At 56.3% G+C, this 13,688-nt stretch overlaps 1 protein-coding gene and 1 long non-coding RNA gene across 3 annotated transcripts; one reads left to right on the top strand and one right to left on the bottom strand.

The window, feature by feature from the left end:
• Window positions 1–59: 59 nt before the first annotated feature.
• Window positions 60–12,291, top strand: BCAT2 (branched chain amino acid transaminase 2). The gene is made up of 11 exons (XM_037137696.2): window positions 60–399; window positions 3,823–3,897; window positions 4,220–4,423; window positions 8,416–8,526; window positions 8,607–8,726; window positions 8,882–9,045; window positions 10,089–10,231; window positions 10,397–10,482; window positions 10,719–10,859; window positions 10,935–11,009; window positions 11,849–12,291. Exons 1-11 carry the CDS (start codon window positions 376–378, stop codon window positions 11,885–11,887), a joined length of 1,182 nt encoding a protein of 393 aa, XP_036993591.2. The 5' UTR covers window positions 60–375; the 3' UTR covers window positions 11,888–12,291.
• On the bottom strand, window positions 393–3,301 carry LOC119043700 (uncharacterized). 2 transcript variants are annotated; one of them, XR_005081470.2, is made up of 4 exons: window positions 3,238–3,301; window positions 2,559–2,937; window positions 902–1,014; window positions 393–635 (listed from the first exon to the last, which is right to left on the bottom strand). It is a non-coding gene; the product is annotated as an uncharacterized LOC119043700 (long non-coding RNA). The 2 variants fall into 2 exon arrangements; XR_005081477.2 differs by having other exon boundaries at window positions 2,559–2,861.
• Window positions 12,292–13,688: the final 1,397 nt, after the last annotated feature.

Raw genomic sequence — 13,688 nt, 5'->3', positions numbered from 1 at the left:
CAACCCGCCGTCTTCTCAAATCGCCAGCATCTGAATAAAGTACCCATGAAGATTCAATCCTTGTCTCTTCTTATTGGTTCTGATAGTGACGGGTGGCAGAACCTATTAAAATGCATCTTTGGAAACGCTGCACGCACGCTCTTGAACGGCAGCCGCGGGACTGGAACAGACCCCGGAGGGGGCTGGGAGGAGGGAGTCTTTCCATCGACTCTCATTCCGGGGGCCCGTTATAGCGCATGCGCTCTGGAGCAGACTTGTCTCCACGAAGGCACCCTGTAATAATGGAATCCTGGGGCGCTCAGTGCGAGGGGGCGTGGACCGGGCGGGGCCAGACATCTTAATCTGGGGCGGGCACAGTTCCCCGCCGCATCCACGATGGCGGGAGCCGCACTGGGGCAGGTGGGTCCGCGGCGGCCCCGTGCCGTGGGGCTGGAGAGCCCCCGCGGGGAGGCGCACTTCCGGGAGGACCACTTGGCTCAGCCCGTCCGGCCTGGCGCCGTTCCTCGGCACTGGGGTTCCGCTGCCAGGAGGCGGGGAGGAGCAGGGGGCGCCCCGTTGACTAGGAGTACAGAGCTTTGGTGGGCGGTGGCGGGTGCGGGGAGGTAACTGGCGGGAAGGAGACCGGGACGGGAGGTCTGAGAAGGGAAACATGGAGGAGGGGACAGTTATGGCAGGGTCACGGGACTGGGTGGGGGTCTAAGAAGGGAGTCGCCAGCCTGTGGGAGCATCGGGCTAGGTCCCCAGCACCTACAGGGGAGCAGGTGGGCCGCAGGCGCAGAGGGCATCCTCAGGCCTGGACTGGGAATTGGATTCCAGGCGCCCCCCCCCCTTTTTTTTTAATTGGAAGTAAAGGTTAAGATAGCTGTGTGCCCGAAACCCCTTATCTAATAAATCTCCGCACCTGGGTTGGAGATCCAGGCAGGTTCTCATTGTCAGAGAGACACAGACGCGCCAGGCAAGACTGAAACAGTCCATTTTTGCTGATACGACATCAACCAGCAGAGTGCAGGAAGTCTGTGATTTCAGAAAACAAGGTTTCTCAGTGGAGAGGAAAACAGTAAGGGTTGTCAATCACAACCCTTGACAGCTACAGCGGAACCCGGAAAGCGGGGTTCTGCTGCTCACTTTGAACCTAACCGTGGCTGGGTCTCTCAATCCGGCTCCATGGAGAGCAGGGCGGATTTTTACTTTCTTGGCCTTTCAGAGGCTAATGGAGACAGGCCTGGGCTGACTGGGGCACCCCTGGGGATTGTGGTGGGGCAGTCCTGGGCAGTGACAGGGACAGTCTGGGGTTGGGCTGTGGAGAGTGCCGGGCTGTCACAGGAATGTTCTGGCCTGTGATGGGGGGAGCCCTGGGTTAGAATGGGACAGTTCTACATGTGCAGGGACCAGTCCTGGGCTGCAACAAGGACAGTTTCAGGGTTTTACTGGGACCATATGGGGTTGCGATAGGGACAAGGATAGCACTGCCCGGTGACGGGGACTTTCTCTGGGCTGTGGTGTCGGGGGCAACCCTGAAGTGTGAAAGACAGTGCTCACTAGACGGTGACAGAAACCACCCCAGACTTTGATGGGGACACTCCCGGGCCACGTTGGGAGACAGGCCTGGATTGTGGTGGGAACAGTTCTGGGCTGTGACGAGACAGTAGAGACTCTGCCCTGGGCATACGCCCCCACCCACCTCCACCTTCCTTCTTTCTTAATTCATCCCCATTACTTTTGCATCTTTGTTCCAACGCCCACCTGAGAGTCTCCTTGGCACCCAATCCCTATGGCTCAGATGGTGGGGTGTCAGCTGAGGTGAGACCCCTGCCCCTAGAGAAATGTCCTGGGAGGAGGAAGGCGTGGCAGGAACTCCCAGTGGCCGGTGACAGGAACTCTGTGGCCGGTGCAGATTTCTCGTCTGAACACTGACCAGCCCCTCCTCCACACTGCGGGTGTTTTCCTGCCTTTTCCTGTCTCTCCCGGTTGCCTGTCTCTGAGAGAGCATTGCTGAGACGGTTTCTCTCCAGGTTGTCTGTGCTGTGGCTGACATCCAGTCTTCATCTATTGTCTTTTCCCTCGTCCTCTCCCTCGCGGCTTCTCGTTATTCCACCCTCTGTATCTTACCTTGATTTCTCCCGGCCTTACTTCCCCTGAGTTTCTCTCCCTCGCAGCTGTTGTTTTAGCCTCTCTCCTTATGATCGTTTCTATTTTGGCATCTCCAGGTCTCGTCTTCTCTTCTTTCCAGTTTATGTTTTCTATTTCTACGTCTCTCTTTTTCACTCTTGCTCTTCCCTACTTTACTCTCTTTTATTTTTGTCCATTCTGGTTCCCTCTGCAGGCTGCTCTCTTGACAAGGCGCCGGCTGTCTCTGCCCAGTTGTGGGGATTCTGTCTCCTCTCTGACCAGCGTGGCCTTAGGCTTATGCAGGCTACACATCGCCACCTAGCGGTCATGTACCAGAGCAACATTCTAATCATGCCAGAAGCCCTTGGCCGGACGCTATCCATGGCTACTCCTGCAACTTGGTGGCCCAGACTTTAGGACGTTGCAGCCTCCCTTCCCCCATGACTCACCTACTGACCAGTCACCACTGCCGCTCACATCCATTTTCACTGGTTGGTGGCAGCTCACGCAGCTCACGGGCAGAAGCAGGCTAGGCTGTTGTCTCCCCAGCCTGGGGACCCAGCCGTCTTTCCCCAGGGCTGGGGAAAGAGGCCTGTGAGGTCCAAGAACACTGGGTGGAGGACACCCTGCTGGACACAGTTGGACCTGCTCGCCCTTGCTGGCCTCAGGCAGGGGCACAGGAGAAGTGTTCATCTGGACAGTGTCCGCTGATGACTGGGGTGGGTGGCTTCCAGGTCCGCGTGGCCTGCGATCTGAAGGGACCTGGGATCACTGGAGTTCAAAGTGGGCAGGGGCTTCAAGTCATCCGAATTCAGTGGGTCTGATACCCTGGAAGAATATAGACTTGGATTCCTGGGTCTGAGAGAGGAGGGGCTGGGGGCCTGGACTCCGGGGTCTGAGGGAGGAGGGGCTGGGGGCCTGGACTCCGGGGTCTGAGGGAGGAGGGGCTGGGGGCCTGGACTTTTGGATCTGAGGAAGTGGTAGGGGGCTGGGATTCTGAATTTCTGGGTCTGAGGGAGGCGGGGCCTAGGGACCTAGATCTTGGGTCCTGAGGGAGCATGACCTGTGGGTCCCCCACTTTTCTAGCTCTTATCAGAATTTGGGTCCCCCAGCGAAGCCTTCACTTACCTGCGTCCCTTCCCTGGTCGTCTTCTATCTGAATCAGTCTCAGAGCTGGGGCCAAAGGTCTGTGGGGTGGGTCTGTGTTTGACTTTGCCCCACACGGAGGAGGGAATGGGAGCGGAGTCCGCACTTTTTAGGGCTGGCCTGCACAGGGCCAGGGAGGGACTCGGCCTCCTGAACGATCCCTTCCTGCTGCCTGCTAATAAGGACGGAGCAAAAGACTTGGCCAGCCCTGGCCAGTGGCTCAGTTGGTTGGAGCCCCATCTCGTATACCTAAGAGTTGCAGGTTGGATTTCCGGTCAGGGCAGTTGCCTGAGTTTTGGGTTCCATCCCTGGTTGCGGCGCAAGCAGGAAGCAGCTGATGGGTGTTTCTGTCCTACATCAGTGTTTCCCTCCTTTCCTCTGTCTTTAACATCAATGAGACATATCCCTGGGTGAGGGTTTATAGAAACAAGCCTTGGCCAGACTGTACACCATGTTTAGAGTGCCCTGGGCCAGAGGGACCTCCCAAGTGAAGGAGGTGTCGAAGGTGTTGGCTCTCTCTCTCTCTGTCTCCTGGCTTCACCACCTTTCTTATGTCCCCATCCTCAGATTTGGGCCCGAAAACTTTTCCCTGTCTCTTGGCTTCTGTGTGGGCCCAGAAGATATGCCTCATCCAGCTTCAAGGTAAGAGGAGGGGACTGTACTTTTGGATTCCAAGGAAGAGGAGCTGGGGGCCTGAACTGCTGGATCTGAGGAAGAACGGGGCTGGGAATGGGCTTTGGGAATCTCTAAACGATCCAAGGTTCCAAGGCCAAGGTGGGTGGCAATGAGGTAGTCTAATTGCCTGCCTTAGGGCTGTGGGAAAGAGTTGAAACTGCAGGGTCCCAGAAGCCACTGGAGCCTCTTCCCACTGGGTCTTGGCCCCAGGGACTCCTGGGAGTTGTAGTTTTTCAGTTTAGAAGCTGTGGCCAGATTCCAGATACCCAGGTCCCCTTTTCTTTCTCAGGCGGCAGACTTGCAGCTGGAAATAACACAGAAGCCTCATAAGAAGCCCAACCCTGGCGAGACCCTGGTGTTTGGGAAGACGTTCACAGACCACATGCTGCTGGTGGAATGGACGGAGAACAAGGGCTGGAGCCAGCCCCGAATCCAGCCCTTCCAGAACCTCTCGCTGCACCCAGCCTGCTCCGCTCTCCACTACTCACTGCAGGTGGCGTGGCAGCCGACTGTCTCTACCCGTCTCTCTCCTCACCTCTTTCCTCTCGCTCTGCCTGTGGCCGGGTCCCCCACCCTGGGTCTGCTTTCTGTGTGTTTCCTCTTTCTGTGTACGCATCAGAGGCTTCTCACATTCCCGGGGTCCCTGGGGTCCTCCACACGAGAAGATCCAGTTCCTTTGCTTGAAAACCGCGTATTTTAGTTACAAGCCAGTGTGATCTGATGGTGGCAGCCGAGGTATGGTGGGGGGCCAGGGGAGGAACTCAGTTCTACCAGTACCTTGAAAGAAAGTGGGGTCTGTCTGGGCAGAGAGGGGGACGTAGGGCATCGGAGGCAGAGGGGACAGCCAGTGCCAAGACAGCACAAAGAAGAGCCCACCACATTTTGGGGGATCGTGGGACTGGAGTGTGGTACATGAGGCTGAGGGTATCATCAGGGCCACAGAGGAGCTGAGGGGCTGGGACCTTGTCAAACACGCTGGGAGCCCTGGCTGGTGTGGCTCAGTGGATTGGGTGCCCGTCAGCGAACCAAATGGTCACCCGTTTGATTCCCAGTCAGGGCATGTGCCTGGGCTGCAGGCCAGGTCCCCAGTAGGGGGCGCATGAGAGGCAACCACACATTGATGTTTCTCTTTCTCTCTCTCTCTCTAAAAATAAATAAATAAAACCTTAAAAAAAAAAAAAAGGCGTCGGGAGCCATGGAGGCTCTGAGCAGGGTGCAGCCCTGGTCCCACACGTGGGGATGAGCTGGAGCAGGGAGACCAGAGGCCCGCAGGCTGGGCTGGGTGAAGGTCCAGACAGGGAAAATGGGTAGATGCGGAGGCCTGAGCTGGGGGGTGGACGGGAGGGGACAGGGCAGAGATCTGGGGACAGGAGGGATTAGCCGGCTGGGTGAGAGACAGGAAAGGAGGGCTGAGGATGGAGCCCAGAGGGCCTGTGAGGAGAGAGATCCAGGTGACGTTTGGTTTGTGACTTAAGTCCGTGGCGGAAACCAAGCCTCCCCAAGGAGCTTCAGTTGTAAGAGGGTTTGAATGAACGTAGTGTAGCTCTAGTAGCCCGTTTGCAGTTGGGTGATTTTTGTTCCTTTGGGTTTGGTTCTGGGACATGAGGCGTGTTTTTCTGTTAAGAATGTTGAGGGCTGCCTTGGCCGGTGTGGCTCAGCAGGTTGGAGCATTGTCCGTAAACTGAAGGGTCATGGGTTCGATTCCCAGTCAGCACACGGGCGTAGGTTGCAGGTTCCGTCCCTGACCAGGGCGCCCGCAAGAGGTGACCAGTCAAAGCTTCTCTCTCACGTCCGTGTTTCTCTCCCTCCCTTTCCCTCTCTCTGACACATTGGTGGACATGCCCTCAGGTGAAGATTTTTTAAAACAACGAAAGAATTTTGAGGGTTACCCCCCCCTTACTGCAGACATCTGACTAGAACCACTCAGTTGGGTGCAGCGGAGACACGCCTTTGGCAGCGGTTAGAAACGAAGGAGGGACAGTCAGGGTTGCGACCACAGGAAGGCAGTTTTTGGAGACAACTGTTTTTCCGTTTTGTTTTTTATAAATTAATTATTTATCTTTAGAGGGGAAGCGGGGAGAAAGAGAGGGAGAGAAACATCAATGTGTGGTTGCCTCTCGCTCGCCCCCTACTGGGGACCCGGCCAGCAACCCAGGCATGTGCCCCGACTGGGAATCGAACTGGCGACCCTTTGGTTCGCAGGCTGGCGCTCAATCCACCGAGCCACACCAGCCAGGGCTCCTAAGTGATTTTGAAGGTGTCTCAAAGTAATTTGAATCTGCCTTTGCCCCTGATTATGAAGTTTCACAAGCATAGGAGCTCTTATTGTTTCCTGTTCATGAACTGTCCATGTTCCAGGTTGATTTTTCCTAGTGGGGTGGGTTTTAAATAAATTTGAAAATTTATTATTTGCAGGAGTACTTCGAATATTAGAGAAAGTGTTTGTGGTATGAGTTGAAACTCCCAGTTTGTTTTATTATTATGCAATCAAATGTTATCAATCTCTGGGTTGTTGTTTTTTTTGGGGGGGGAGAGCGGGCTTCTGTGATTTGTCATATTTAGAATACCATCGCCAATGCAAGACATAAAACAGTCATCTTGTGTTTTCTGTTATAGCGCTTATGGTTAAATTTTTAAAGGTTAAATCTTTAATCCGCCTGGAATTTTTCTTGGTGTGAATTGTGAGAGAGGGATTTAATTTCAGTTTTTTCCCCTGGACCAGTATTTGGTTTTTCCCCAACACCATTTAATTGAATTGAACATGTTTTTCCTTCATTGCTGTATAATCCACTTTTAGTTTCGTGCACCGTTCAACCTGTTTGTCACTTACTTTTTAAAACATTTTATATATTAATTTGAGAGAGAGAAAGAAGAAGAGAGGGGAGGAGTGAGACAGAGAAAGAAACACCAATTTGTCCCACTTACTGATGCATTCATTGGTTGAGTCTTGTGTGTGCCCTGACCAGGGATCGAACCTGTAGCCTTGGCCTCTCAGGGTGATGCTCTAACCAACCGAGCTACCTGGCCAGGGCTCCACGTCACTCATTTTATTTCCCCCAAGCTATCCTGGCTATTTCTGCTGGCTCTTCATTCTTTTTAAAAAATATTTTCTTTATTTTTAGAGAGAGGGGGAGGGAGAAACAGAGGGAGAAACATCCATGTGTGGTTGCCTCTCATGCGCCCCCTACTGGAGACCTGGCCTGCAACCCAGGCATGTGCCCTGACTGGGAATCGAACGAGCAACCCTTTGGTTCACAGCCCGTACTCAATCCACTGAGCTACACCAGCCAGGCTGGCTTTTCATTCTTTATTCAGACATTTAGTCATTCATTCATTCACCAGCAACCTACCACGTGCCAGGCACCACTCTGGGCACAGAGGGCTGGGGTCCCTGCTCTGTGCCCCTCCCAGCTTGTAGGGAGGCAGACATTAAGGAAGCGAACATGGATGGTGGGGCAGGAATCAGGTACCCCGACCTGCGTGGGGGTGAGGCTCCACCGGGAAGGACTTGACGTTAAAGCTGAGCCCTGAGAGTTGACTTAGAAGATACCAGGTGAAGCAAGGAGGGGAGTTTGCTCACAGAGGATCCAACAGGGGCAAAGCCTGGGGACATGAGGACGTCACCCCTGCCAGAGCGAGGACAGGAGACCGAGATGAAAGACGCCAGCTCTTGTGGGGGAGGGGATAGTGGTGGGGGGTGAGAACAGCAGGGTGGGGTTGGAGTCAACATTTTTTTTTTGGTATTAATAAGACTTTTGTTCTGGCCGGTGTGGTTCAGTTGGTTGGGCATCATTCTGCACAGGGACAGGCTGCCAGATGGATTTCTAGTCAGGGCACCTGCCCGGGTTGCAGGTTCGGTCCTGGTTGCGGAACCTGTGAAAAGGCAACCAGTCGATGTTCCTCTCATGTTCCTCTCGCGTGGATGTTTCCCTCCCTCTCTTTCTCCCTTCCTTCCCCTCTCTCTATTTTTTAAAAAGATTTTATTTATTTATCTTTAGAGGGGAAGGGAAGGAGAGAGGGAGAGAAATATCCATGTGTGGTTGCCTCTTGTGCATCCCCTGCTGGGAACTGGCCTGCAACCCAGGCATGTGCCCTGACTGGGAATCGAACCAGCAACCCCTTGGTTTGCAGGCCATTGCTCAGTCCACTGAGCCACACCAGCCAGGGCAACACAACGACTCTTTAAAAACATAACGCCCACACCACCAGCAGTCACCTTAAGCCACCCGAGAGACACCTTAAGCAGCACGTTCTCTCGGCACCTCCATCTCCGGTCGCTCTGTTCTGCTTTCTCTGGTCTCTGTCCTTTGCTTTCTTGATCGTCTCTGTGCCTTGTCTCTCTGGGTGTCTCTTTTCTCTCTCCCTCTCCCTCCGCGTGTTCAGCGAGTCCGTCCCTCCCCAGCCGCGTCTGCTTCTGCGTCCGTGTGTTGGGCATCAGTCGGCGTCTCGCTGTCTCTCCCTGACTGTCGGCGGTGATCCCTGCAGCTCTTTGAGGGCATGAAGGCGTTCAGAGGCAGCGACCGGCAGGTGCGCCTCTTCCGACCCTGGCTCAACATGGACCGCATGCTGCGCTCCGCCCTGCGCCTGTGCCTACCGGTGAGAGGCCCCGGCGGCCCTGGGCGGGGAGGGCGAGGGGTGCAGCGAGGGCCCCCCTGACGCGTCCAAGTCCCTTGCAGAGTTTCGACAAGGCCGAGTTCCTGGAGTGCATCCGTCGGCTCGTGGAGGTGGACCAGGACTGGGTTCCGCACAGCCCCGGCGCCAGCCTCTACGTGCGCCCTTTGTTCCTTGGGAATGAGGTGGGCTCGGCTCTCAGTGCTGGGAGGCGGTGGGGCTCGGGAGACAGCCTGGGGTCCCCTAAAGGGCAGCGCTGGGGACCCGGACTCCTGGGGCAGGCGTGGGGCGCGAGGCCTGGACTCCTGGGGTCCTGATGCCCTTCTTCCGCCCATCGCAGCCCTCGCTAGGGGTCGCCAGACCCACGAGAGCCCTTCTGTTCGTCATTCTCTGCCCCGTGAGCTCCTACTTCCCCGGAGATGCGCTGAACCCCGTCTCCCTCCTGGCCGACCCAGCGTTCATCCGCGCCTGGGTGGGCGGGGTCGGGGACTGCAAGCTGGGGGGGTGAGTAGTCCCGCCCCCACGCCGCTGGGCTGCCCCTCTGGGCGGCAGAGACACGGGGTGGGGTGCCGTGCTTTGGGCTGTGTCTTGGACGTCCATTGCCCTCCCTGTCCTGATTCACATGGTTGGGGACAGCTCTGCCCACAAATTGGGATGTGAGGTCATTGGCACCGGTGAGTGCGCGCGCATGTGGGATGTGCGGGGTTGGGGGGTTGAAAGTAAGGAAACCGGTATGGGTCCCTTGGAAAGCTTCCGGAAATAAGGTTTACACTTAGTTCGTTAGTCTCACCGCGGGGTAGCCTCCCCTGAACACGCAGGCTCGCCCCCCTTCCCCTCCCCAGCTCCCCTAGGCCCTCGGGCCTCCAGCGCCCACGGCCCTGAATTTGATCTTTCTATGTAAGTCATTTTCTCCAGCGGCCTTGGTTCAGGGCAGCAGGGAGGGGCTCCTGGTTGGTGAGGGGGCGGAGAATGGGGTAGCAGGTGTGGTCGCAGCTGGGAGCTTATTCCGGTCCACACATCTCATGGGGGTGTTCTGGGGGCCAGGCCCTGCGCTGAGTGAAGCTGGTCCGCAGATGAGTCAATCCGGCCCCGGCCCCTCCAGAAGCCCGCCCCCGCCCCCCCCCCCCCCCCCACCCCACCAACCTGGGGCGGGTGGGAGCCCCAGTGTCCAGGGCAGCATGTGTTCTGAGGGTGGTGACTGGGGCATTGGCAGAGTCTTCACGGAGTGGAGTCTTCAGGGTGGGAAGGAGATGGTTTCCTGGGCACGAAGATGGTGAACCGTTTCTAATCCTGGGGAGCATGGGCATGGGGGCAGCGGGGAGGGGCCGAGTCACCCACGTGGTCAGGGAAGGAAGTTAGTTTGGTGCGGGCCAGGCCCTGAACTCCAGGCGGAGGGGCTGCGACCCTGTCCCAGAGGTGCTGGGAGCCCCGAAAGGCTGCGAGGTGGCGAGGAGCAGGGTCAGCCCCAGGGTGGAGGGACCCATCTAGGGCCACGCTGGGGTTCGCCGGTCCTCTCTGGTCCTCCCGACCATATTACCCTTCACCAGGAACTATGGGCCCACAGTGTTTGTGCAGCAGGAGGCGAAAAATAAGGGCTGTGAACAGGTCCTCTGGCTGTATGGGCCCGACCACCAGCTGACCGAGGTGGGCACCATGAACATCTTCATCCACTGGACCCACGAGGATGGGGGTGAGCCCGCCCGCGCCCCCGTCTGCACCCTGGTGGAAGTGGGTGTTGCCCTAATTCCTCGAAGATTGTAGCTCTCAGGGATCGGGGTGGGGTGGCTCCCTAAGGGGATGGGAAGGGGGCGCAGGAGGGTGTGAGTGACACCCCCATCCCTTACATCCGACCCAGTGCTGGAACTGGTGACCCCTGCTCTGGACGGTGTCATCTTGCCTGGAGTGGTCAGACAGAGTCTGCTGGACATGGCTCGGACCTGGGTGAGGGCGTGATCGGGTCCTGCTCCATCACGGACCTCCATCCGTGGAGAGAGGGGGAGGGCCAGTGTATTGGGGGGTGGGGTGCACTGGCTTGTCTTCGTCCCCCTCTCTCTGGCTGTCTGTCCCCTACCCCTTGGGTCTCGTCTCTGTCTTTCTCACCATCCTTAGGGCAGGAGAGGCAGGTGTCCGCAGCAGGGCAGCGCCCCGGGCTCACAAGGCCACCCCTCACCCTGCAGGGCGAGTTTCGGGTGGTAGAGGGTAAGATCACCATGAAGGACTTTCTTCGAGCACTGGACGAGGGCCGGGTTCGCGAAGTCTTTGGCTCCGGCACTGCCTGCCAGGTCTGCCCGGTGCATCGAATCCTGTACCAAGGAAAGGTGAGGCGGGGCTGCCCCTGGAGACGGGAGAGAGACGGGGCAGGAGCCCGTGCCTCACCGCGGCTTCTTCCGCAGGACCTCCACATCCCCACCATGGAAAACGGGCCCGAGCTCATCCTCCGCTTCCACAAGGAGCTGAAGGCCATTCAGGTGAAGTGCAGTCGCTGGGAGATGGGCTGATGGCCGTTTCCCCGGAGAAGTTCACATCCCATGAGCCTCTGGACTGAGAGCCCATCCCCCCTCAGTAGTCCCTCGAGATGATAATGACACTCCCATCAGCCTCTGGGCCCCTGCCTGAGTCCGCTGGCCTTGAACTTCTGTGGCCTAGAACACCCCTTGGGGCTCAGTGGCCCTTTCCTGCCAGCCTCCGTAGCCCTAGCTTGAGAAATTCTTTTCTCCGAAGCCCTGTGGACCCCCCACTGTACTTCCGGGGGGAGAAACCCCCTTCCCACGAGCTTGTGGGGCTTTAAATTGGCCTCTGGCCACAGAAGTCCACTCCCCATGGATTCCCCCGGAGCCCTGGGCTATCCGTTTGGCTTGAGACATCTCTGCTACAAGCCTCTAGACCCGGGACTGTTTCCTCTCACGAGCCTCGAAGTATTTTCGAATTCGTCTGAGCCAAGATATCTTTCCAGTGAATTCCTGGCACTGGATCTAGAGCTGCTGTAAACTCTGTAAAAGCATCGGGACTTGCAACTTCTCTTCTCTCTACTACCCCGGGTTTCTCTGCTGTTTTTTTCCAAGAGACTTCAGGGGCTTAGAATAACTCCTCTGCAGCACTACATCTCCCAGAAGCCTCTGCGCGGTCCTGGCTGTGATACCCCCCTGCCCACCACGAGCACGGCCAGAAGCGAGTGTCTGGGGAGGGGACTGCATCTCCTAGGAGGGCCTGGGGCGCCACGCCGCCCGCGCTAAGCCTGGGATGCCCCGGGGCCTGCTGGGAATTGTAGTACGCTGCCTTCTCACGCTCTGCCTCCCTCGCCCTGCAGTATGGAGGAAAAGCCCACGAGTGGATGCTGCCAGTGTGACGCTGCAGACCGTGCTTGGCCACCGCGCGGATCCACCGCCTGTAGCATCTAATCCCAGCCGGTTCTTCACCACCTCCCCACCAGTGGTTCTCCTGAAGTGAAGTGCAATAAGTAAAAGGCCCGGGGGGACCGAACCTGGGTCTCTGGCGCCCCCTCGTGGTCTCTACACTCCCAAAGCCATAAGGGCCCGACCCAGGCCTCGGGGCCCCCGACTCTGTCTCTCAGGCCTGGGGCATTGGGATTCCCCGCTGCTCTGCGTGTTGAGGGCTCAAGTCAACTCCTTGGCCCCGACTCCGCACCTCTCCGTTCTGTTCTCAGGCTGGATCTCCCAATTGCTTCCCTTGAGGTTTTTTTCTTTTCTCTTTTCTTGCTGCAATTTTGAAATAAAATACCAAAAAAACCAAGACATTAGCTGTCATCTCCAGTGATGCGACAACTCAGGGACGCTAGGGTCGTAATGGGGAGTCGCGGTCCTTGGCGCGTTCTTTTCCAGTCCTCGCCCCCATCGCCCTGGAGGTTTCTCTGATGTGGGAGGTGCTTCCGCTCCATCACGAACTGGACTCACTTGCTTCCCCTGCTGACCGGCGCCTCCCCGACCTCCCCACTGCCCCGCCCTGGGGACAGGCCCGCGGTACATGGAGTCACGGGGCCACCCTTAGGGTGAAGAAGGGAATTTGGGGGTTATATATATTCACATTTCAGATAACACTTTTTAGAGAGCAACTCTTTCAAAAAGAATTTCCTAATAACTGTGACCTTGGGGAAGGGAAGTGAGGTCACCCCCCCTTAGCCTCAGTTTTCTCATTTAAAAAATTGATTTCAGAGAGAGAGAGAAAATATTGACTTATCATTCTACTTATTTATGGGCTCATTGGTTAATTTTTGTATGTGTCCTGACAGGGATTGAACCTACAACTTTAGCATATGGGGATGATTCTCTAACCTAATTGATTCTCTAACCTACGCTGCCAAGGCTGTTTTCTCTTTTTTTTTTTTTAAAGATTTTATTTATTTATCTTTAGAGGGGAAGAGAAGGAGAGAGGGAGAGAAACATCAATGTATGGTTGCCTTTCGTGGGTCCCCTGCTGGGAACTGGCCTGCAGGGAACCTGCCTGCAACCCTGGCATGTGCCCTGACAGGGAATCGAACCTCGATTGTCTGGTTCGCGGGCCCGCGCTCAATCCAGTGTGTTTTCTCATTAAAAAAAAAACAAAACTTTATTTTTAGAGGGGAAGGGAGGGAGAGAAATGTTACATTCCGCTCTCACAAGCAAGAAGGGTCGGAGTCGGTCGGGCAGTCAAAGATGTTTTATTGGCCAAAGTTTCACCTGCGCAGGGGCGAACTCTCGGGGTGTCCGGAGACACGGTGCCAAAATGGCTGCAAATGAGAGTCACGTCTAACGCTTACAGGCTGGGGTTTTTATAGAAGTGGGCAAGCAAGCGGGTTTCCAGAAGCAAAGGTGGCAGTTAGCGATAAACGAGCTCAGGTGTCAAGCACTTAACAACAACTCCTGACACGTGGAAGCCCTCTATACGTTTTGACCAATTCCTAACTCTCTGGGACACCTGCCTGGGGTGGGTGCAGTTTCTACTCAGGCTTGAGCAAGCAGTCTTGGGTTGAGCAAACAGCTTAGCACAAACAACTTATTTCCTCCTCGACTCTAACAAGAAACATTACTATGTGGTTGTCTCTCATATGCCCTCTACTGGGGTCCTGGCTGGCCCACAACCCAGGCATGTACCCTGACTGGAAATTGAACCAGTGACCCTGTGGTTTAGCAGGCCTGTGCTCAATCCACTGA

Source organism: Artibeus jamaicensis, unplaced genomic scaffold (genome assembly GCF_021234435.1).
Source record: "Artibeus jamaicensis isolate MK-2021 breed Jamaican fruit bat unplaced genomic scaffold, CSHL_Jam_final scaffold_804, whole genome shotgun sequence".
In the NCBI taxonomy this organism is placed as follows: domain Eukaryota; kingdom Metazoa; phylum Chordata; class Mammalia; order Chiroptera; family Phyllostomidae; genus Artibeus; species Artibeus jamaicensis.
This window is presented reverse-complemented; position numbering and strand designations above follow the sequence as displayed.

Excerpts from the sequence above, each read along its gene's own strand:
- BCAT2 (XM_037137696.2), top strand. The coding sequence starts at position 376 with ATGGCGGGAGCCGCACTGGGGCAG. Across the intron at positions 10,232-10,396 it reads CTGGACCCACGAGGATGGGG|TGCTGGAACTGGTGACCCCT; the intron begins GTGAGCCCGCCC and ends CATCCGACCCAG. Across the intron at positions 10,860-10,934 it reads GAATCCTGTACCAAGGAAAG|GACCTCCACATCCCCACCAT; the intron begins GTGAGGCGGGGC and ends CTTCTTCCGCAG.